Source organism: Typha angustifolia, chromosome 9 (genome assembly GCF_048772165.1).
Source record: "Typha angustifolia cultivar Huaian chromosome 9, ASM4877216v1, whole genome shotgun sequence".
NCBI classification, from domain to species: domain Eukaryota; kingdom Viridiplantae; phylum Streptophyta; class Magnoliopsida; order Poales; family Typhaceae; genus Typha; species Typha angustifolia.
The window spans coordinates 1273957-1296948 of NC_133247.1; the positions used below are offsets into that span (position 1 = coordinate 1273957).

At 33.0% G+C, this 22992-nt stretch overlaps 2 protein-coding genes and 1 long non-coding RNA gene across 3 annotated transcripts; 1 reads left to right on the plus strand and 2 right to left on the minus strand.

Moving 5' to 3' along the window:
* Positions 1-37: 37 nt before the first annotated feature.
* On the minus strand, positions 38-2959 carry LOC140766762 (uncharacterized). Its single transcript, XM_073106389.1, has 2 exons — positions 2105-2959; positions 38-1401 (listed from the first exon to the last, which is right to left on the minus strand). The coding sequence occupies exons 1-2, from the start codon at positions 2390-2392 to the stop codon at positions 1111-1113; spliced, it is 579 nt and encodes a 192-aa protein (XP_072962490.1). The 5' UTR covers positions 2393-2959; the 3' UTR covers positions 38-1110.
* A 6596-nt stretch (positions 2960-9555) lies between these two features.
* Positions 9556-13789, minus strand: LOC140766764 (uncharacterized). The gene is made up of 2 exons (XR_012105498.1): positions 12796-13789; positions 9556-10197 (listed from the first exon to the last, which is right to left on the minus strand). It is a non-coding gene; the product is annotated as an uncharacterized lncRNA (long non-coding RNA).
* Positions 13790-15209: 1420 nt separating this feature from the next.
* LOC140767358 (phosphatidylserine decarboxylase proenzyme 1, mitochondrial) lies at positions 15210-22572 on the plus strand. The gene is made up of 12 exons (XM_073107226.1): positions 15210-15538; positions 15614-15702; positions 17011-17064; positions 17163-17228; positions 17644-17704; positions 18269-18378; positions 18472-18725; positions 19544-19650; positions 20087-20154; positions 21118-21195; positions 21957-22076; positions 22167-22572. The coding sequence occupies exons 1-12, from the start codon at positions 15367-15369 to the stop codon at positions 22323-22325; spliced, it is 1338 nt and encodes a 445-aa protein (XP_072963327.1). The 5' UTR covers positions 15210-15366; the 3' UTR covers positions 22326-22572.
* The last annotated feature ends 420 nt before the right edge of the window (positions 22573-22992 follow it).

Below are 22992 nucleotides of genomic sequence, written 5' to 3' on the forward strand. Positions count from 1 at the left end.
GACGTCGGATCCACCAAATCAAAAGGTTCCCGCAACATTTGGCTTAATCTTAATGATTAAGCCATGTTATAAGTTATTAATTTGACATAATTAACTATGTAAAAATATATTAATAAAGAATATAAAGTATTTTCGTATTAGAAATTATAATCCCATCACATATGGCATTCTAGTTAAGCATTTCTTTTAGCTGTTACGACAGCAAAATTGTATTCAGATTAAGCCATAATTTTAAGGTGAGTTGAAGGTTTTACCTTGATGCATTGGATTATTTTGAATCATAAATTATAAAGAACGGCTAAAATACAATACCAACCTCTTGAAACTGATTTATTAGTGACCAAATGAGAATAAGTGAATCCAATTCGATGGGGATTAGATACAGGAATTATCTCATAGTAAATTAGAATAAGTGAAAACGTAAATAAAAGTTAAGGCCTCAGCTAATAACTCAAACCTCTATATTTTGCATTTTAAGCCAATAATTAGTTAATATATGTACAATCATATCGGAAGGTGAGCGATATCAATTAGGTCATAATTATATTTTAAACCCTTCGGTAAAACAACGCCACGTACTTCGGTTATACAAAATTCATGCAACCTGCTCTTTTAAGAACCTATGCCAATTACAATGCGAAAGTTCTTTTTTTTTAGAAGGGTAAGAAAAGAAAATAATCACTTAAAAGTAAAGTATTTGGATGAAAAAAAAATGGAGTGTAAATTTAGTTATCTACTTCCCTAAACTTATTTAACTTTTCTCACTTTTTACTTCCTATCTAAAAAGAGACAATGCTATGCCTCGTATTTTATATATTGCATCATTAATCAAAATCATTACTCATTTTTATCAAATGCTAATATATTATAAGTATTTATTAGAAGTGATTTTATTATATTTTTTTCTCACTTCTCATCGACCAACACACAATTATAAACACCTAACTCGCAACAAGTTCACACTCCTGGAACTCTCTTACTCTATCAATTATTCTAAAACCACCTCATTTAGTACTAGGGAGGCAGGTAAGAACAACTAACAGCCAACTAATTAACTATCATATACTTATTACGTTGACGTTAGAGTCTCCATAGTTTAATTACTAACGCCTACCAGTAATTGCACCATCCAAGATTAAGCTTATTTGAGTCATAACGAGGAGACTCAGGCGTAGGTGTAGGCTCACTTGTCTCTGGAATCTTAACAAAACGCCCTCTTATCCTTGGTCTCACCTCGGCGTAAGCTTTTCTCGCAGCGTATCGAATTTGCTTCTCGTACTTTCTCCTCTTCCTCTTTTCTTTATACCTCATCACCTTGGCCTCGCGCTCAGTAGTTGGGTCCGCTTGGGTTGTAGCCATGGTATCACTCCCACTCGGAGCATCAATGTTGGACAATGGTATCTACAATGACATTTAGGAAAGACAAAGTAATGTTAACTTAAAAGCTTAATAACAATATATATATATATAATATTTTTTTTAAAAATAGTCTAAAAATTGGATATAATCCAAATGAATCTAGTTTTATATTTTTCAAACAAAAATAAGTATAAGAAGATTTGAACTCATGAGTTTTAATTTAATTTTGTATTAATTTACTAACTATCCTAAAAGTTTAAGCAGGTGATATTTATAATTTGACAAAGAACGAGGAATAAGGTGACATTTGTATGTTTGAAGCACAAGGAAAAGCCTGGAAAATCTCGGTAAAAAAATCCAAGTAAAATCCCTATAAAATAGCATATGGATATATGAGAGAGAAATGACTAAACAAAACTTCTTGCTACTAGTTCACTAACCGAGGACTGTGGCAGTAGAATTAGCACAAATTGTATATGTCGCAATCCAATTTCTCATTCTATCTATCAGCTATTTCTCTCCCATTCACACTCCACTCACAAAAGTTTTACGGCTTAAGTAGACAAATCGATCTCTCTCATTCCCATCCAAATTCTGTCAAGACTAAAATCAAATCACTCGTCAATTTCCTCACCCAAAAAATTAGAGCATCTATCAGAAACTCCTCAAATAGATTTATGAAAGAAAAACTACAAATGCGTACAAAAGTACGTATCGCCAAACAGATCAAGACCGAACCACTCACGCTGGTGGCACTTGGCGCAGCCAGTGCGATGCCAAAACTCTCAGCTGACGCCGGGAAGGTCGGCGGCGGCGCAAAACTTCTTTTACTCGAAGAAGCATCGTCGTTCGTCGTTCCATGATTCAGATGAGCAGATTCACCCAAGCTGCTCATATACAGCTTTGACACAGGCAGAGGAGGAGGCTGCTGCGGGTCCACTGCCCAGGGTTCGTCGAGGAACCAAGTGGCCATGTCATGGCCGTAGAATTGCAAGTTTTGAGGCATACGGTGGTTTAAATCGGATGATGACATGGCGGCAGTCAATGTGGTTCGGGAGGGGAGGGAAGGGGAGATAGGCAGGAGTCGAAATGGATTGTGTGGCTTGATACTTATTAGGGAAGGGAGGGAGTGGGAGGCCAATGAGAGGCAAGGAAGAGATATGAGCGATTCTTAGCTTTTCTTACGTGGAGGATTTCTTGCCACCTTTTTATTTGGGGGCTGGCCATTGGAGGTTGGGGTGGTGAGGGAAAACACCATAAGCTTGGAAAGTTGGGGTATGTGGACTAGGAGTTCCTGCGTTCTAAGATGGGAAAGCAACTGCAGGCTATTGGAGGTCACAGATATGGAAATTAAAGTTGCGCCTGAAAGATATTATATTTAGAGCGCAAAAAGGAGAAGGAAAAAAAAAAAAGTTTTGACAGAGTATATTTTTTTTAATAGGAAAACAAAGTAAAGTGTGACAGAGTTGTAGTCATGTAGGTGTATTTTACTCTTGTTTCATATACGTTTCTTTGTCAATACCTCTTTTTTTCTTCTTTCTATTATGTAAGTATAAATTTTGTTTCAGAAACTTTCCTACAACTGTGACGAGTAAGCAACAATTACATACCAGCCTTTAGTTTTCGCCCATCAGCTCCTGACAGTTGAGACGCAGGGTGGCCACCATAAATGCGGAAAGTTTGCAAGACTTGCGGGGGTAATGAATAAAGTGGGACCCAAAGAAACTATTGCGTGGCAAAAGAGGCATCCGGAATAAGGATAGCGGTGGACACGTCGAACAATAGGGCCCAGGGCCAGGGCCCAGAGCCCAGAGGGTGGTCACCTAAAGAGGAAATGAATTGATTCCAAGATAGCTGTGCCGATTAGAGAAGATGCGGGATCAAGATGGCACGGTTATGGTAATTGATAGGTTGACGGCAGCCTACTTTCTTCTTCTACAACCGTAGATAAATCACTGACATACGACCTCTACACTATTTTGCCTAGAGATTATGTAACTTGAAAATTCATTAAGTTTTCACTTTCACTTCCACCTCTTCTTTTTAAAAATAAAAATAAAAATAAAAATTTCGAGAGTGCACAAGCACAATAGATAAGATTGATGACGTGACAGCTAGCTAAGGGTGGAGAAAATTAAAAGATCATCTGCACCTCATAATAAAGGAGGTTAAAGGAAGGTTGCCTCAATGTTATTTTCCACTTGGGGCCTCTTTTAAAGTATGAAAGGAGGGGTGGCATGGCCGTGTTTAACGGATCGACACCTATTAGAGTTTTGAGCAGTAATTTTGGATCACTTCATCCCGTGCGTTCGAACGGACTCGGAGTCGAGCACACCGCGAGTTTCTTCCCTCCCTTCGGGTCAGGCCTATAAATAATTTATATTGGGTTCTCGGACATAAAGGGAAGATTTTGAAAGAGAGGAAAAAGTGGAGAAGGTGGTGGTGGTAGGAGGAAGAGGAGAAAGTGGTGGGAGAAAGAGGAAGCGGAGAAGGTGGTGGCTATGGTGGTGACGGGAGGAAGAGGAGGTGGTGGTAGGTGGAGGAGAAGAATGGTGGTAGAAAAGGGAGAGAGGGACCGGGAAAGGAGTGAATGATAAAAAATTGAGGTGGGAGTGGAATTTATTCTTTAAAAGAAATAAAATATTATTTTTTTAAATTTTGATCCAAAACACTCGTCTAGGTAAAATGTTCTATGATTATAAAATTAGCTCTTATTCCTTATCTTTCATATCTATCTTTCTTCGAGTAAAAGAAAATCGAACAATTGATATAATAGAAACACTAAAGACTTAAATACTATATCCAATTCAACATGTGATTAATTATTTTTAAATTATGATTTCAGTTTTAAAAAATGACTGCCGCAACAGTTCCTATAGCATGATTTAGTTTTTCTTTACATGTATATTCTTCCAAAAATATCTTATCTGTATATATAACACTCTAAAATTAATATTTGTATATATATACTTCTAAAATATCTTATTTAACGCTGAAAAGATTCTTTATGTGTACTTTTTAAATTTCATATCTGTATATATCTTTCATGTTATTTTTGAAAAATTATCTTAGTATTTAATCAACAAAAGATATATATACCCTTAACAAATAGTAATATATACACACACACTAGCATAAGAGTATTTATATCTTTTCATTATTATCTTGATAAAAGTTTAATTAAATTATATCACCAAAAAATATTTTTAATTACTTCTATATATTATTAGTTACGATTAATTTAAACTAAAATTAAAAAATGGATAAAGGTAGATAATCAATTTAAATTAAATTCTATCTCATATAGAGATAAAGAATCAAATTTAAACTTAATATATCGTATAATCAAAGCCTAGTTATATTATATCTATCCTGTTTAAAGTCTAAAAAAAAGATAAGAACGTGCAATCAGATAGTTAGGAGCACATAATCTTAAACCGGGTATGAAAACTCTTATAGCAGTTTGTGCTATGATTGTAACTTTTAGAATATAACTTTTAGAAAGATATTTAACTTAATTATTTGCCAATAAATTTTCCCGAGAAAATTCAAATTCCTATAGATTCATCTAGGCTATCAAAACCGTGCGTTACTGTAGATATCCCAAATCTCCAATCGATCTAAGAAAAAAACCAAGTAACTACTTGGAAAGAAAAACACAAAACTTATGATACGTGCCGAATGATTCAATAGAAACCAACTATCTACAATTACCTTTTGAGGTGCGGGTTCGGTCACCGGTGATTTTGGATTACCACTAATTTTGGGGAATTTGGGTAGAGGGTGAAAATAGGGAAGCATATAAGAGGTACAAGTTAGTGAAAGGAATAGCAAATGAGCAATGCCAATTCTTAAAAGTCATAAAGTGTAAATAGTGGATGCTTTCACTTATCATACAATAAATAGTTACACTAGAAAATGAAAATTATTTATCTCTCAATTTAATTCAAATTATCCTGAAAGATTTTAAATTATTCTTTTTTTTAAAGAAGAATTTTAATTTAGATGATCATCTCGATAGTTATATCATGAAATCTACGATTACTAATTTTAGGCAATCTTACGATCGATTTCACATTTGGAAAACATGACTTCATCACTCCATGGAAACCGTCTAACCCTTTATAATAATAATAAGTATATCGTATGATTAATTCTATATAGCAAAGGACCTAAATCAACTTCAACCTGACCTAATATATATATATATATATATATATATATATATGCCGGATTGGTTTGCCATACCTAATCTACTTATTACCCATTGGCTTAAATAAACTACATGGATTCACTTATCGATTACAAACTTCTAGATTAGGGGCTAAATAAAGAGACTAGTCGTTCTCATATTTAGTTTAAACAATTGGCCAATTCTTGAAAAACGAAACATAATAAGTTCAAACATGCATATATTAAGTGATATGATAAAAGATTTACCAAACATCAATTTCAATTTCCATCAAAGGAATCAAGCTTACCTATTTCATAGATTGATAAAACCCAAAAACTAAACTACAGTGACAGCTTAACATTACACTCTAGTGCTTTCAAACTAGCTTGTTATCGGTTCAAACTCTAAACAAGTTGAGCCGAGCCAGACTTAGCTCACTTAAACTCGACTTGAATTAGCTTGAAGTATATTGTTAATATAATATAATATAATATATATTTACATGTAGTAAAGTTAGTTGTGTTTTACCCTCACATAGAATGATCTAAATCTAAATCATAGGATTTACAATGTATATTTTTTTATAAAAAAATAGTTGGATCACATTTAGTGGCACATAAATATTGTAGTAATGGAGTATATATAATGTAACTAGTAATTTTTAATACTAGTATAAAAGATCTTATTCAAGTATAAGCTATTTTATATTTCTTTGTAAACCAATATAGTGGGTAATAATTATACTTAAAGTTACATAAAATTTAAATAAATAATTAAAATATTATTTATAATGGACAGATGATATAAAAAAGAAAAAGGAAAGAGATAGACATTAAAATAATAATTGATTGAAGTGTTATTTTTTCAATAATATTAGTTAAAAGAAGAGAGAAGAAAAAAATATGTATTACTTTACTACTATTGACAAAATATTTCACAACGGAACGAAAGCTTAGATAAAGCAATTTGTTCGATGTATATTGAAGAAAAGAGTAAGTTGGAGAACGAGGTTCACAGTAAAAAGGCCCAAAAGCCGAAATAATTACCTTTCGAGGTGATGACTCTTTTCCCAGCCTCTCAAATAAATGTTCTATTCTTTGTGACACCACACCCTTTTTAGCTTTTTAAGACTGTCATCCCTTTCTAGCCACATGGTCTACCCTTTTTCTTTTTCTTTTTGTTGTTTGTTATTTTTATTTTTTTATTTAGGGAAGGCCCGTAGGCATTCTAGCCACATGATCAAGATGAGAAAAAGCAACCCACTTTTTGTGCGTGAAACAGAGTGGATCACAACCATATATTCTGGATAAATGGCATCAAAAGGGTCGTATCTAAACCATTTTATACTGTTCTCTTGGACCTAGACGTAGTATAGAGACATTGGCAATTTCTGGTCGTTGAGATGGGTGGCCTACTTGTTAGACAATTTTGGACTAAAGCAACATGGGCCCCCTCCACGGACACTTTTATGACCTGGCAGCATCTCAGCCCTTGGGGATAATCTTTTTATTCTCATCTATCACCAACGAATGAGATACTGCCGCACCACCTATCATTAAAAGAAAAGCTCAAAAATGCCTCATGTTATCCAGGCTGAAGAAAAGCCTTGATCTCTTCCAATATTAGCTAACCAATCCTCAGGTTAGTTAGCTTTCTTGAAATAATAAAAATAAAGAAGATGAAAGATCCCCGAAGATGTGTTTTAGCTGCCACGTAACAATGGCGCATAATTTTGATAAGAATTTCATGAGCAGCTTCAATAGCAACCTGCTCATGGTGTTTGGCGTTAATAAGGGCCAGCTTGAGGGCTTCAATGTCAGCTTGTAACAGTTCATTTACACTAATGCATGTGGTTCCCAAGAAAATGGGGCGACCATCTTAGTTTCTAGCTAAGTAACTAACACTAACTTATTAGCATCTTTATTGCAAAAAGAGCCATCAAGGTTTAACGAAATGATGCAACTGCAGAAAGGAACCGAGAGATCCACGCAACAGTGATTGTCACCACTGGACTTGGGGCCTAAGTTTAAGAATCATTAGCATGGAACATAGATAAGGGGCACGACGCAGACAAGCCCCTCACACAATACGACCAAAACAAACCTTAATTTTGTAATAATCCCAGGCCTAATTGATGATAAATCAAAACACTTTCCTATGACAAAGAACATGAATAGCTTTAACAAAAATAGGCATATGAGATATAGGAAAAATCCAAGGATCATTTATCATACTAGTAGATTGTCTATCTCAACATGTGGATGCTTGATCTAGTAACAAAGTTTGCAATAGATAGACACACGAGATCATATAGCGCCTAGGCGCTAGGCAGGTGTCTAGACAGGCACCCATAATTCAAGATGGTTAAACAATAATCAAACAAAAAAAATAATAGTTAGAGAAGAAGTTTATATTAATACTTACAATCTAAATAATATACTAATGTATTTTTGTTAAGATATATAGCAAGCTAATTGAATCCTAGTAATTCATCATGTATAATAATTTTGAATTTCAAAGTCAATGTAAATATAAAAATATGACATGAGATGCAAACCCTAACCTCTTAATTATATTCTATCTAAAGCGAAAGCCTACCATTAAGAGGCGAATGTTTTTTAAAACAATGTCCGATAATAGCTACAAAGTCAAATAGGTGTTTAAAATCTCACAGAAAGCGACCGATCATACTTTGGCCGAATAACATATTATGAGAGAGAGCTTTTATATTTTATCTGCTAGGCACTTTGAACTTTTCTAATAGAAATATTTTAGTATATATTTTTTTAATTTTTGCGTAAATAAAAGCTTGTAAAACTATGTTAAAGAGTAATAAATGATTATTATTTTGAGACCTCTATATTTTCTCATGTTGGTAGATTCTCATACCTCTTAGTGAATTCCGTGGGTTTGGTTACTGAAGAACAGGATTCTCTAGTTTAGTTACTATTGTTCATCGTCCAAGACATTTTACATCAAATTGGTATCAAAGTTAATTTTATCTCCACAATAAGTATTAAATTGTTATTTCTAAAAAAGAATTAATAATATTTAAAGATTAGGCAAATTCTTCAATATCCTCTAAAATTTATAATCTTAATGTCACCAATTTTCATATCTAATACCGTTTTCAAAACCACGTTATATAAAAAAAAATCAATAAAATTTAATTAAATAGGCCTAACTTTATGAATTACAAGTTTCTTCTGTTAAGATTTCTTTTTTAGATATGATTATGATTGATATAATTATATCTTAATTATAAGAGATATCATTTAATACTAAATAAATTAAGTTTGATTTTTTGGAGATAAGAGTTTAATTTAAATATAATTCTCTATATCTTTGTTATTAAATTTAATTTAAATCAATCTTAAACTAATAAGAGATATATATAAATAATAAAAAATAATTAAAGAGATAAAATTTAATTAAACTTTCACGAAATTAATTATTAAAAGACATCAATACTCCTATTCAGATATATATATATATATATATATTAGTTTCGGTAAAGAATATATATGTCTTATACTTGATAAATTATTAAAATAATATAATTATCATAGATAATATATTTAAATAATAATAATAATTAACTATTGAATCAATAATAAAATTTAAAATTTTAGCATTTCTGTTATATCCTTGAGGATCTAAATTACTAGGTTTTCGTCAAACTTATTAACAAGAATCGCTCCAAAAATTATATTGTACTCCTTTTTATTTCCATTTCGTTCGTTATAATTTTTCTTAATAAATTACTCCCTTTCCTTTTGAGTTCCCGCATCCATTTGGCGAAGATTCTGCCACTGAATCATCCTATTTTGTAGTGAAAATGTTAAATATGAGATAAGGCATATCAAAGGATTAAACGATGTAAACATCAGTCCAAAAGCATAAAAAATTATCATCCCCTCTAAGTAATGTGAACGAAGTGACATTTAACAATGATATTGCTACTGATCTTGAGTCCTGGTATCAAGTCCTTATGTTATGTGATTATCAACGAAGATTTGATATCGTCTATTACCTATTTCAAGTAACATAAATCAAGTCGAAAACTTGAATGCATTAAGTTACAGAAATTTTCTCTCCTGAAATGGCCTATAGAAATGATAGATGAAAGAGGGATAAACATATGAATAATAATATGAAATAGCATTCGCTGCCATGTTGAACAAAGATTGCACAATGTCTTAAGGTGCAGAAAAATGGAGCTTCAGTATATTAAGCGATAAAAGAAAACTTAAGTCAAGCTATGCAAGAACCAATAAAAATCAAACATTGATGAAATCTCTATAGGTGTCCTCCCCTTCACACTATCATCCAGGCCACCATTGTGGCTTCCACTAGGTCTGATATACCCAAGGTTTTTTCAACGGAGATTCCGTCTCCGGAGTATGATGAATGGGCCCTGCATGACATGGAGGTTTATACTTACCTCATCTTGTAAGTTGATCAATCGTTTCAACCTCAGTTTTAGGTCTTATTTTTTGCTCAAACCATATGGGCCCATCTCAATCGCCGATTTGTTCGGTTGAGTCTGATGCGTCACTTTCAGCTTCATCGCGAAGCTCAGAAGGTCAGACATGGTCAATTCTCTATTGAAGACTTTTACGCCCGCATGGCTAACATATGGCGTCGCTTTCAACTCCACCGGCCTGTTTGGAGAAAGTTTCTCCTATAACTATTAGCTTTTTATTTAGAGAATGTGGATAATGAAGCGAGCTTTGAATATCACACTAGCAATAGCTTTGGGTATATAAGGTGTATGATATGAGAAGAAATTCAATAACCAAAAGAAAATGAACTCATGATCAATTTACATTATCAATTTCGAGGTATAATTAAACTGGGAAAATATGTGAAATAAAAACTCAGCAAGCTAAAGAGAAAAAATAAGCAAGAAAATATCAACAACCTAGTGAAACAAATAAGTCTAGCATCTAAATCACTATTATATAATATAGCAGGAAATTGGTTCACATAGGAAAAAACAATAGAGTAAAAATTGAAAAAAAAAAACATAGATGAACTACTGAAATAATGGAAAAAAAGAACATATCAAAAATTGAATAAGAGAAAAATCAGGATATATATAACGTATCAAAAATGAATAAAAGAAATTTTTATATACATATATAATATATCAAAAGTTCAATAACATAAAATTAAAAAATATATATGGAAACACGAATAAGAGAATGTTAATATATATAGCATATCAAAAATTGAACAAGAGTAAATTAAAACATAGAATATATCAAAAAATGGATTAGTAAAAAAGAAAAATACATCTAAGGTATCAAAAATTGAATAAAAGAATGTCAATATATATATATACATACATATAAGATATCAAAAATTGAATAAGATTAAATTAAAACATAGAATATATCAAAAAATGGATTACGAAAAATAAAAATACATCTAAGATATCAAAACTTGAATAAAAGAATGTCAATATATATGTACATACATATAAGATATCAAAAATTGAATAAGAGAATTAAAACATAGAATATATCAAAAAAATGGATTAGGAAAAATAAAAATACATTTAAGATATCAAAAATTGAATAAAAGAATGTCATATATATATATATATATATATATATATAAGAATAGGACTGGTCTATAAATAAGGAAACTCAGATTAAAATAAAACATAAAGTGAAAAAGAAAATAAAAGACGGGTAAATGTCAAAAATAAAGATAATAATATACTAAGGAGTAACGAGAAGACTTAAAATCAATGAAAAAATAAAATAAAAATAAAATAAATAATAAATAAAAATTAATATATAAAAAAGAATGAACTGGCAAACAAGTAAGATTCAATTTTAAATTATTACACAACTTTATTAAATAAAAGAATCGTATAATACTAATTTGACTGAAGAAAAAACATATGGAACTCCATAAGAAAAAATATCTATTCATGGAAAAAAAAAGGTAAAAGAGATTAAAAAAACACTAAAAAGAAAAAAATATAAGATATGAAGAGATAATGGAACATCATAAAAACATTATAAATATAAGGAAAAATAAAATTAAAAGTCTAGAAAGAGAAAAGTAAAGAATATGTATTACAACAGATATAGAAAAAAAAATATGCATATGTAATAGGGGTACTTGCCATTTTCTACTAGCATATAAGTTATAGAAATCTCAATAAATACGGTGGCGTTTGAATTGAGTTCAAGAATATTTTAAAAGTAGTTCAGTGCAGTTTAAACTAGTGTAGTAACAAAATATTAGATAAAGGTGAAAGATAGGTTTAGTGCCAACCTATTCAAACACATTTTTCAATCTTCTCTCCCTTTCATTTCTCTCTTCTCTCATCTCTTTATCCATTAATTATAATTCATAAGTGATATTTGATAATTTGGATCATTTGATATTAAAATATCTTTCAAACTTATTACTTTATTATATTGCATCAAAAGTAATAATAACAACACTATTTTCAAGTCTACAACTAAATAACCAAAATTTCCAAACCCATTAAGATACCCTATGTAGTTTAACAAATGAGAATAACTTTAGTTCTGGAGCTAGACTCAATCCAAATGAACCTAGAATACTTAGATATCCTATCATAACCAAAACAAGCAAATCCAAACACAAAGTTCTAATAAACATGCACCAATTGTGCACAACTAAGCAACTAGAAAGTAAAACAACTTTCCACTGCAGTCCTGTCACTAAACTTCAGTAGCTACAATTTTAAGCAATATGAGATTGAGGAAATATTATCACAATACCTAGTTGATATTAACTACACGAGAAAGAATCACTAATATGAAAATATAACCGACTTAGCAATTTCAACCAGATTAGGCACAAACTAAGTCGCACAGGCCCCAAGTCATCCTTTTCTCATTTGAAAGTCCAATAAAAATACCTCAACAGAAAGAGAGAAGTTTTTTGTCATCTCTGAGTTTCATAAGAAGTTGTAAAACAGAGATGCGTGAATGTCCGTTCTTCACTTGGAAAATATTTGAATATAGAAACGAACGAAATTAGACAGATAGATTATGACGCCAGGAAAAGCAATTCTCCATCCTTCTCTCAGTAACTATTTAGAGATCCTAAAAGGAATTGCCGTAATTTCAACTCATGGGAATAGCAAAAGTAGCAACAATTTCAATTTCACTAACTCATGCGAGTTCTTGCATTTTTCTGACTATAGGAGTAAAGACGATATTGCTAACGAGTGCTATGTTGTAAAGTGAAGCAGAGAAAATAATACTTACTTCTTTCGCTTCGTTTCGGATGAAGCTATTCAACCGACAAACCTATACAACAAGAAGAGACAATAATTTTTCCACGTATTATGAGTTATTGGAAGATCCAAGATCAAAATCGTCAGTTCAGCATATAAATCTCCTGGAAAGGGAAACTAAACAGCTGATGCACATTAAGAACCCTGTCCGATCCAAAATAGAGATTGACCTATGTTCTGTGCTCATATACTCAACTATGAGATAGAGCGACAGAGATGTATAACAGTCTCACAGATGGATCGGAAGGCAAAGAAACTCGATTTCACTTTCTTCGTTACTCAATCCCAAACCTCAACAACAAGAAAGGGACGATCATCATATACGACAATTTATCGAAAGATCAAAGATCAAAAGAATCAGTTCAATGTACAACCCTCCACGAGAAGATATCTAAATAAGCCGCTGCGAAACACAATATCTAAGTTCGACCGAAATTGACAAGAAATCGTGGTTTCTGCGCTCATATACTCGAATTTGAGATAGATCAAGTAAAATATTGCTACCAGACGAGATTGAAAGATCGGAAGGTAAATAACAGAAATCCGATTTCCTTCGTTTTGTCTCAAATCAAGTTACTCAATCTGAAAACATAAACAACAGGAAAGGGATCAAGATTTCGTCACGAACAACGCATTATAAAAGGATCGAAAATCGAGACAAATATAAACCTCCGTAGAAGAAAGAGATATAAGCTAATAAGAGACGAAAAGCATCGAAGAAACCCTATATCGTACCAAAACTGACGAAAAATCTCAATCCTGCTGCTCGGATTTGAGATGGAACGCGTGAAAGATCGCTGTTGTATGAGAAACAAAGATCGCGAAGTGAGTAAGAAGAACGTAGAGATGAAACATTTTTCTCCGACCTCGATCGATCGGATGGCGAAGCTTATCGACCTCACCTCCGCTGTCGTCTGCCCCAACTCGGAGGGGAGAAGGCTCGCTTGCGACTGCAAAACATACAAAACGTCTGCCTACCGCCTACGTGAGTGGGTACTTAACTACTTATATAGAGCGTCGGCGTGTGGACCTTTCATGTGACAGCGTGCCGCGCTGATGTCGGTGGCCCTTGGTGCCGTGTTAAAGTAACCCGCACGTGCCAGTGGAGGAGCTAGCGCCAGCTGTACGTCATAGATATAGCAATCGTGGCATTGATTAATTCGGAGGAAAAATTGATGTTTGGCTGTTGGCTTTACTTTTATTAAGGAATATTTTCAGTTTATTGCTTTCCATTTTACCAATTTTTCTTTGACTAAAATGTTAAGAGACAGGATTCAAATATTCAATTATAGAATATGTATTTTTTTTATTTTTAGTCCCATTTTTTTTAAAAATAACTTTTTTTTTAATTTTAGATTCTAATTTTTATTTTAAAATAATAACTAAACATCGTAATAAAATAATTCCACAATATAAATACTATTTATTAAAATTACATATCTACCATACACTAATCAAATTATTAATTTACATTTAATATCTACTATCAATCTCCCTTATATCAAATCAAAGAGTATTTATAATTATATAGTAAAAAAATATTTTCATATTTATTTTTTTTCACTTTATATCATAACAAATATAATTATTATATAATTATTTCAGAATTCAGAATACAAGTAAATATACGAATATTTTATTTTTGAAATAAAATATTATTATACGCGAGAAATAAAATATTTTCTTCACTTTGATTGTTTTAGAGAAGGTGTTTAATGCTGCGATAGTTCACTTAGTAAAGATTTGATTATCAAAGTTGCATGGCCGAGTGTATAAACCGGTGTTATTTAAATATTTTTCAGAGGAATAGACATCTAAATTGACAAGACCATATTTCTCTTTCTAAAAAAATAAAAAGATATATTTTACATAATTATCAATATAAATTTTAAATAGTACTATTACCATCAAAATTTTTATAACTTTTTCTACCATTTGTTAGAAGGAGTTGTTTTAATATATAAATTATTTAAAATAGTTTTAAAAGTTATCCAATATTTTGTATAAATGCTATAATATAAGAAAAAAATTATTTTATATAGAATAAAGATCTTTATTTAACACTCTAAACTTTAAGTAAATGTTCTAATTATTTAGATGTATTTGTTAATTTTAATATTTTTTAAAGTACTTTTTGAAAACTAATATAGTGACAATTCTAAAAGAGTCAGTATATTTTGGTGATAATTATAATATTTTTTGGGTAATGGGTAATTATGATATTTTTAAAGTTTCAGTGGCCATTATGTTAAACAAATAAATGATATAGAAAATTGTCAATGGCAATTATGTAAAGAAACAAAAATTGACAAGTTTAACAAATGGTGATTACATAGTTAGTCACGTCCATTTTACGGGCCGGAACGGATTAATTATCTAGCGAACTCCTTTAAAGCCGAAAACAGTCGCGTTCGGTGTTTCTCTGCCTCAGGAAACAAAATCCGTCGATCTCGGCAGGCCACTCCTGTCCAAAACCCACACCTTTCTCTCCCCTCTTCTCCGCTTCTTCAAGAAGCCGCCATTTGCCAGAGAAGGAGGCTTAATGAGGTTTAGGGTTTCTCCTAGATGGCCTCTATTCCCGCCCCACCACTTCCGGCACCATCGCTTCCCTTACCCCGCCCTTCTCCGCCCTACCACTCTTTCGAGAAGCCTCCACGCGACTCCTTCCTCATTCAACGCCGGAAATTCCGGAGGCGGTGCAGGCGGAAGACAAAGTTCGATCCTGTGACTTCTTAGTACACTCTATGATATTCCTTTTGTTGCTTGTTCACCCTATGATATTCTTGTAGGCAACTTTCTCCTTGTACCGGGTGCAACAATGGCTACGATTCTTATGCTTGGAATCCTCCATGCTCGGCGCCTGTATGATGACAAGAAGGCCTGTATTCTTTCTTTTTCATGTGCAGACATGTGCTTATCATATACTGGTACGATGTAGTCTATATGCTTGTTGCAGCGATTGGTGGTTTTACGACATTTGATTTAGGTATTTATTACTTTTTATTGATCTAATTTATGCAAGGGAAGTGTTAATGAGATCTTTGACAAGCACGCAAATAGTGTGTAGAGGCATGTTTGCATAAACTTTGAATTTATTGATATCATAGTTGTGGCTAATGATTCCAGAATAGGGTCAATGTGTTTGATTAAGAAAAATAATCTCAAGAATAGAAAACTAGCAGAATTTAGTGGAACCAAGGTTGAATGTGGATGTGTCCAATTAGTGAGTTTAGGCTGAATGAAGACAAGCTGACAATGGTGGAGAAGTGTTTTCAAAGAATTATTACTTCTCATACCTTGGATTGACTATCAAGGAGATTGAAGAGGTTTGTGCAGAGTATGAGATGAAGCATTAGTCATTATATTGTTACACTAAACCCTAATGTTTTGGATCAGTTGTGTCCTGTTGGAATGTCATTTTAAAAAGGAACATATTCAAAAGTCATCAAGAAGAACCCAACTAATTGGAAGTTGTTGGAGAAAGGTTGATACGGTGGGATTGCCTGTTGCTATAGGTAATGGGATAAGGGCAATGATGGCGAAGAAAGCCCAGAGTGTGAGTACTATTATTAGTTAATTTGAACTGGTAAGTCGAACGAAGTTGTGTTAGGGTTTCAGAAGTAAATTTGTTTCTTATGTAATCATTTAATGCATAAAGGGGTAAATGGGCAGAACTTGTGCAGTTGTCCACGGGCCTCGGTTTTGGCAAGCTATATTCAGACCAAGCCTGGTAGAACAAACTGAAGTATGGACGTAGGACTAACCTGCAACTAGAGCTATTGAAGTCCTTGCAATCTAATTATTAATAAACTCTTGATAACCTACTTCCAGGACATTGTTAGCTACCCCCTTTGATGTAATTGCATATTTGTACAAAATTGTTGTTTTAAATTGTTATTCTAATCATGGATCCAAATAGAGGATGAGAAGAGCATGTAGAAATTAAAAGAAGTTTAGAAAAATAAAAAATAAATATCTAAATTTGAAAATGAATGAGGACAATGAAAGGTGGAAGAGCTTATGCATGCAAGTGCAAGATAATGCCTTCTCCATCTGAAGAGTGGATTTGCATGCATCTTTGCTCAAAAAGTGTTTAGTCGGTTTATCTTGTATGACAAAAACATAACCTGACAACTATTCCTTTTTCTAACATTTATACCTTATGCATACTGATTGAACGTTATAGCTAGAGGATATGAAGGAGAAAGGCATCGATCCTGAACTTTTACCAGACACGAAGGTAATATCTGTAGCAGAACCATTTTACTATCTTTGCAAATATTCTCTATTTTTAAACTTCGATTGCTTACTCACGGATCAAGTTCATGTCAATTACAGGCTGCATTCCTGAGGATTCTTCCCTTGCGATCTATTTCAAGATTTTGGGGATTCTTGATGACAATGGTTTGTGTATTCTGTTTAGAAATTGTTTTCAGCTTTTAACATCCAGACATTGCAGCTGCGCGCATTAGTTTCTTTCTCATAATATTTTTCTTTGTTGTCTCTCATTCGTTTGGCTGTACATGTTAGGTAGCACGATAAGAATAAATTGTATTATGTTTCATGATGTTTTATTGGTTGGTTTTCATTCAATCGTCTTATGATAACCTGCTGACACATTGAGAGCAATCATTGTCATTCAGTATATAGCAAGGGTTGTGGCAAGCTTCAGAAATATATCTTACCTGCAACTGTAGTTCGTAGAACCTTTTCTCTAAGACTTGTGCTTTCTTAATCGGAATTATTATTTTTTTGTTGTTATATTTGGAAAGGATCCAGCTTGTCTATTTTTATCACTTAAATTTTAAATGTTTTATAGGAAGTTCCAGTGTTGTTGCGCCCTTTCATCTACAAATCATGGGCTCGAGCATTTCATTCAGGTAGATTTCTTTTGCCTCTTCACATAACATTATACTTACATGTAATTATTATCATAATATCATCTATTCATCATCTAGTGTTGCATGTCATAAACTGTTTCTATTTGCATTGATGGGATGTTTTTGGATGTCATCAAATTAGTACACGCCAATAGGAGGTCATGGGGTGAAGGCAGTCAAGGGATTTTGTAGTGTAGACGGAAGTGTGAGTGTGCAGGTTTATTTGCAAGTATATATGTCATATATTTAGAAGAAATTAGAAAAGATTCATCTTAAAAAATGGAATATGACTAAAGGTTGATTATGTGAATCTCAGTGTAGCTAACGTATAACGCACTTTGACAAAAAGAAAGAAAAGAAAAAGACCAATTGCTTAGATAACTGATGCAGAAATATGAACATTTTGATTTCTTGGTCGGTGAACATTTTGATTTTTTGGTCGGTATGAGTGAAGTTCTCCTTGTAACTTGAGATTTTTGATCTGTTTTTCCTTGGGCATTGTGTTTTAGGTTTTTGTGATAAGCTTTCTAAAACTTAAGTTCATATCTTTTAATTTCATTATAGATTTGGAAGAAGCTGCTCTGCCACTGGAAGATTATGCTTCTTTACAGGAATTCTTTGTTCGTTCCCTCAAGGAAGGATCCAGACCTATCAATGCAGATCTGAACTGTCTGGTACCTAGCTGTTAGATTAGGTAGTACTTTGTTATCTTATAGTAATGATGTTTAAAGTTGCATTTAATTATATATTATCCAATTAATTTATAGGTCAGCCCTGTGGATGGTAAAATTTTGCGTCTTGGGGAGGTTAAAGGTCCAGGGGCTATGATTGAGCAGGTCAAAGGTTTTTCATATTCTGCTTCTTCACTTCTTGGTGCAAATTCATCCCTTCATGAGGCAGTCAATGATGAGGACAGTTTGAATCAGCATTCTGAGGAGACAATGCTGGAAGATTCAAATACAAAATCATGGTGGCGAGTTTCATTGGCTTCGCCAAGACTACGAGACCCTATACCGATGCAGTATTTCTCTTCTTCTTGAGATGGATTTTCATATCTTTGCCAGTGTTGTTCTTTAAACATTTAAGTTGCCTCATGCTTTGACTTGCCAACTTGATTTTTATTTTTATTTTTTTATCGCACCTTCATTTGGAAGTTTGATAAATTGTTTTTCACCTGTGGAAGAAGACTGAAAACCAAGATGCAGTTTGAATATATGTTACCGAGAAAAGATTTTATCTGTCTGTTCGTCTGATAGATACAGAAATCTACATTTGTTTCTCCAGTTTTGGTGCAACTAATTTGGAAAACACAGTGGTCAAGCAATAGTGTATAACTTAGATATAGTTTTGTATATGAGACTACGCAAGGAAGTCAGTCCAACAATATCTCATATTTGGGAATAGTATTAAGTATTAACATAGTAACTAGGATTCTATTTTATTTCAATTTTATACTGCATAATTAGAGACCTATATTAGGACCCAGATGCTCTCAGCCTCGTCTTACAGAGTCTTATCCACAAAACTATAAAGAGGTACAGGATCCAAGAAACTTCCACACCACATCTTTTTAGATGTTTACCTAAATGGGTTGACATCTACCAATGTTAAAATGTGACTGTTTTGAACTATCAATGAAAGAGATGCCTTCTTGTTTTTACTGCATTCAAAAGGATAATCTTTCTTATAATCTTGTACATGGTCATACTCACATTGCTTGCCTTTTGCAGTCCATACTTCAGAATATCAACTGTTATTAACGTTGCTTTGCATGATTGCTGAGTTAAGAAAACTTGCTTTGACATTTGAAAAATTATTCCGCCAAATTCCTTTTTGCAGAGTGAAGAAAGGTATTTTTTATTGTGTCATATATTTAAAGCCAGGTGATTATCATCGAGTGCATTCCCCTGTGGATTGGCATGTCTTAAGACGACGTCATTTTCCAGGTAATCAATTCTAATGTGTTTGCCTCATGTTCTTACATTATGTCCTCAAGGTTTTCTATCAATTGTCAAGTATAAACAATGTGTTTATAAGAATAGGTTTGCAAAAAGGCAAGTAGGCTTGCCCTTCTCCTGCTTTTCAATTTTATTAAGTTTTGTTCTACCTGTGATATGTAAAAGTTCGTACCAGGTTGAGAAGTTTGTACCGGGTTAGTTCTGCCTGTGATATGTATGTAAAAGTTACTGATGTATTGATTCAGTCATCCTGTAATCAAGTAGAAGGTGGTCAAAGGGGAGTAAGATTAAAAAAACGAAATTGAGTTTTTTTGCAGATATGCCCTTCAAAAATTCCTTATTTGCTTGTATGCTCCATGTTCTTTTGTGTACCTTCCATGTGTACCATCATTTTTCCATATTAATTATAGTAATGCCTTTGCAGGCCATCTCTTTCCTCAGAATGAACGTGCTGTACGCACTATCAGAAATCTGTATGTTGAAAATGAAAGGGTAATTCTGACTCTCCATTCTGGTTCATGTAAGGAAGATTAAACATGACTATCATCTTGAGTTGCTAGTTTGTTAGAAAACTTGTATGCCTGTCTTTTGTACATGATGTTTTATGCATCAAACTACTTTCCTAACAGAAGTTATATGGTGCTAATCTTGCCAAGATTTATAGTACGTCTTTCAGTTACCATTCAATCAAATCCGGTCTAGTTTCCATGGTAATAACGATTATGCATGATATTCTTCTCAAAGGGAGGCGAAGATTATAACTGTCAGGGAGAAACTGAGAAAGCTCTGGGAAAAAGACATAATTGAATATTAGCTTTTTGGAGAGCCTGACAAAAGAAAATCTTTTCAGAGGAAAATGATCCGCACAGCCTAGCCAAGTAGTTGGGTACTTGGATTGAAGACTCAGTAGTAGTTGTTGATGTCAAGCCAATAATTGAAGTAAGAAGTAGAAAACAAGAAAATGAAAATAAGTGGATCTTCTAAGAATCTAAAGTACTTCTGTGTTTTCAAGATATGTTATTTTTGTGCTTTTTGCTTCCTCTTTTTTGGATGGCATTGTTATCTTTTATTTATTTAAAAATATATTTAAAAAGTAATCATTAATCTATCTATTTATATCAACTACGCTAGATAAGCACCAGCAAAGGGATCCTATAGTATAGCTGCCAAGTGTTTTTCCTTTTCTTTTTAAATATCTGGCATAATGTTCTCTGGAAGCTGGTATTACATATTGTTCCCAGAAGTTGCCATCATTCTCTTATTGTAGTTTTCATTTAAATTATACTTAATTCCTTTTGTTATGAAAATCAAATCTCTCACCTGCTTGTTTTGTTCACTTTTCACAGCTAAAATTTAAAAGTTCGACTTCATTACTTATCTATGGTTGTTTTGACAAATTATATATATATCTCTAAAGACATTTTTAGTTTACTTGTCACTGTATTCTCTCATTAGGTGGTTCTTGAAGGGCAATGGAAAGAAGGCTTTATTGCACTTGCAGCAATTGGTGCTACCAATGTTGGATCTATCAAAGTTCGTTATTGATTCCCCTTTCACTGCTAATTTATGTGCTGGCATTCCTTGTGTTTATGCTTGTCTGAGAATAGTTGATTATTGTGGTCAGCAACTTTTTGTTATATAGACCATTTTGTGTGAGCAAACAATAAGGAAGGTTTCTCTTTTCGCCTTTTAGCATCAACAATCATGCCCATGTCATACAAATATGGGTTTGACCTATGATTACTTGCTGAATGTTATATCTTCCTGTCAAAAACATCATACAACAAACTTTGCCTCATCACTAGGATCATATTTGGACTACAAAATCTTCTGCAGAACCTTATTTTGGTCTCTGCTCTTATCTTATTTTGGCTTCTGGCAGACATTATTTTACTGCTACCATGTAGCCAGCTTCAGTTTAAATTTTAAAAGGACTTTCTTGTTGACCTCTTTCTATAAAACCTATATCAAAAGTTCTAGAATCTATAAAGAATACAACTAATCTGATAGTTTATATTGTATAACCAAAGCTTCCTGGTTTCTTCCTATCGTTGTTCTTTAGGGATTTGCTTATCATATGATAGGATTCTCTGATCTCTACCTCGATGGCTCAGAATGTAAACATTTTATAACCCTACACGCTTCTGAAGAATCTGTGCTTCTGTTATGATGCTGAATATTCAAAATTTTATTACCTCCTCCCAGAGTCCTATTATCCTATATCTGCTAAGTGTTTTTATTCAGTATAAAGTTTGTGTTTCTTGAGTTGCTTACTCTGGTACTCCTGTTTGCAGCTATTTATTGAACCAGAGTTGCAGACAAATAGGCCAAACTGGCGGTTACAGTCGGAGCCCCCAGATGAGCGCATGTATGAACCCAAAGGCATTGGTGTGGTGGTCAAGAAGGGAGAAGAGGTAATTACTCTCTCAGTTTGTATGCTTCCATGCTGTGAGAATTTTTCTATGCAGTTTTGCAGTAGTGTAAGTTTGCTCCACCCTATTCAGGTGGCAGCATTTAACATGGGATCCACTGTAGTTCTCGTCTTTCAAGCACCAATTTCAGAATCACCAGGGAAAGACAGCCTATCTTCGAACTTCAAATTTTGTGTCCAAGCTGGTGATAAAATCAGGGTCGGGGAAGCCATTGGAAGATGGGGTAAATAATGGCATTGCTGAAACACCCTGAAGTTAGAGACGATACGATAATAGGTCTTTTTATTGGCATTCGAATCCTTGTTTTGCCAAATCAGGTGCCAAGCTTTCCTGTTGGTGTGAGTGTGTTTTGCTATATTATTTGAGTCATTGGCTTTTTAGCTAGCCATGTAAGATAATTTGCTCCTGATCCATAACGAAATTTAATTGAGTTACAGTATGGACCCTTCTATACAGGCAAAAATAGCACTATCTCGTGTACAATTTATTCATTGCTATTGACATCTTGAATTATTTTCGAAATTATAGCTCTTCGTCAGTCTCATTTTCATAAATCGCCTTACCTCGAAGAACATCCACCAATGAGGCTTCATCATGAGTTTTTGACTACTTTAATTTTGCCTGTTTTTTTTATACACATTTTATTCACTTTTAAATTAGTCGTTCTAAAATTACTATTCTAATTAGATATTTATAAATATAAATTACTAAGTGGGTCAATAATTTATAGAAAATTTTAAATCTACTTAGAAAATTATCAAGATGAAAAAATATTTCATACAAAAATTACGGCCAAACAATTTTTATATAAATTGTTAATTGGGAGGGAAAGCAATTTATATAGAACAAACCTCCAGGGCGTGAATTCTTTGCTCTGGAAAACATATTCTAATATACC

What these genes read in the sequence shown, in the direction of transcription:
- LOC140766762 (XM_073106389.1), bottom strand. Translation starts at nt 2,392, where the DNA reads ATGTCATCATCCGATTTAAACCACCGTATGCCTCAAAACTTGCAATTC. An exon ending in CTGCGCCAAGTGCCACCAGC is followed by an intron (nt 1,402 to 2,104) that starts GTGAGTGGTTCG and finishes ATGTCATTGTAG; the next exon opens with ATACCATTGTCCAACATTGA.
- LOC140767358 (XM_073107226.1), top strand. Translation starts at nt 15,367, where the DNA reads ATGAGGTTTAGGGTTTCTCCTAGATGGCCTCTATTCCCGCCCCACCAC. An exon ending in CGGTGCAGGCGGAAGACAAA is followed by an intron (nt 15,539 to 15,613) that starts GTTCGATCCTGT and finishes ATATTCTTGTAG; the next exon opens with GCAACTTTCTCCTTGTACCG. An exon ending in TGGTCAAGAAGGGAGAAGAG is followed by an intron (nt 22,077 to 22,166) that starts GTAATTACTCTC and finishes CACCCTATTCAG; the next exon opens with GTGGCAGCATTTAACATGGG.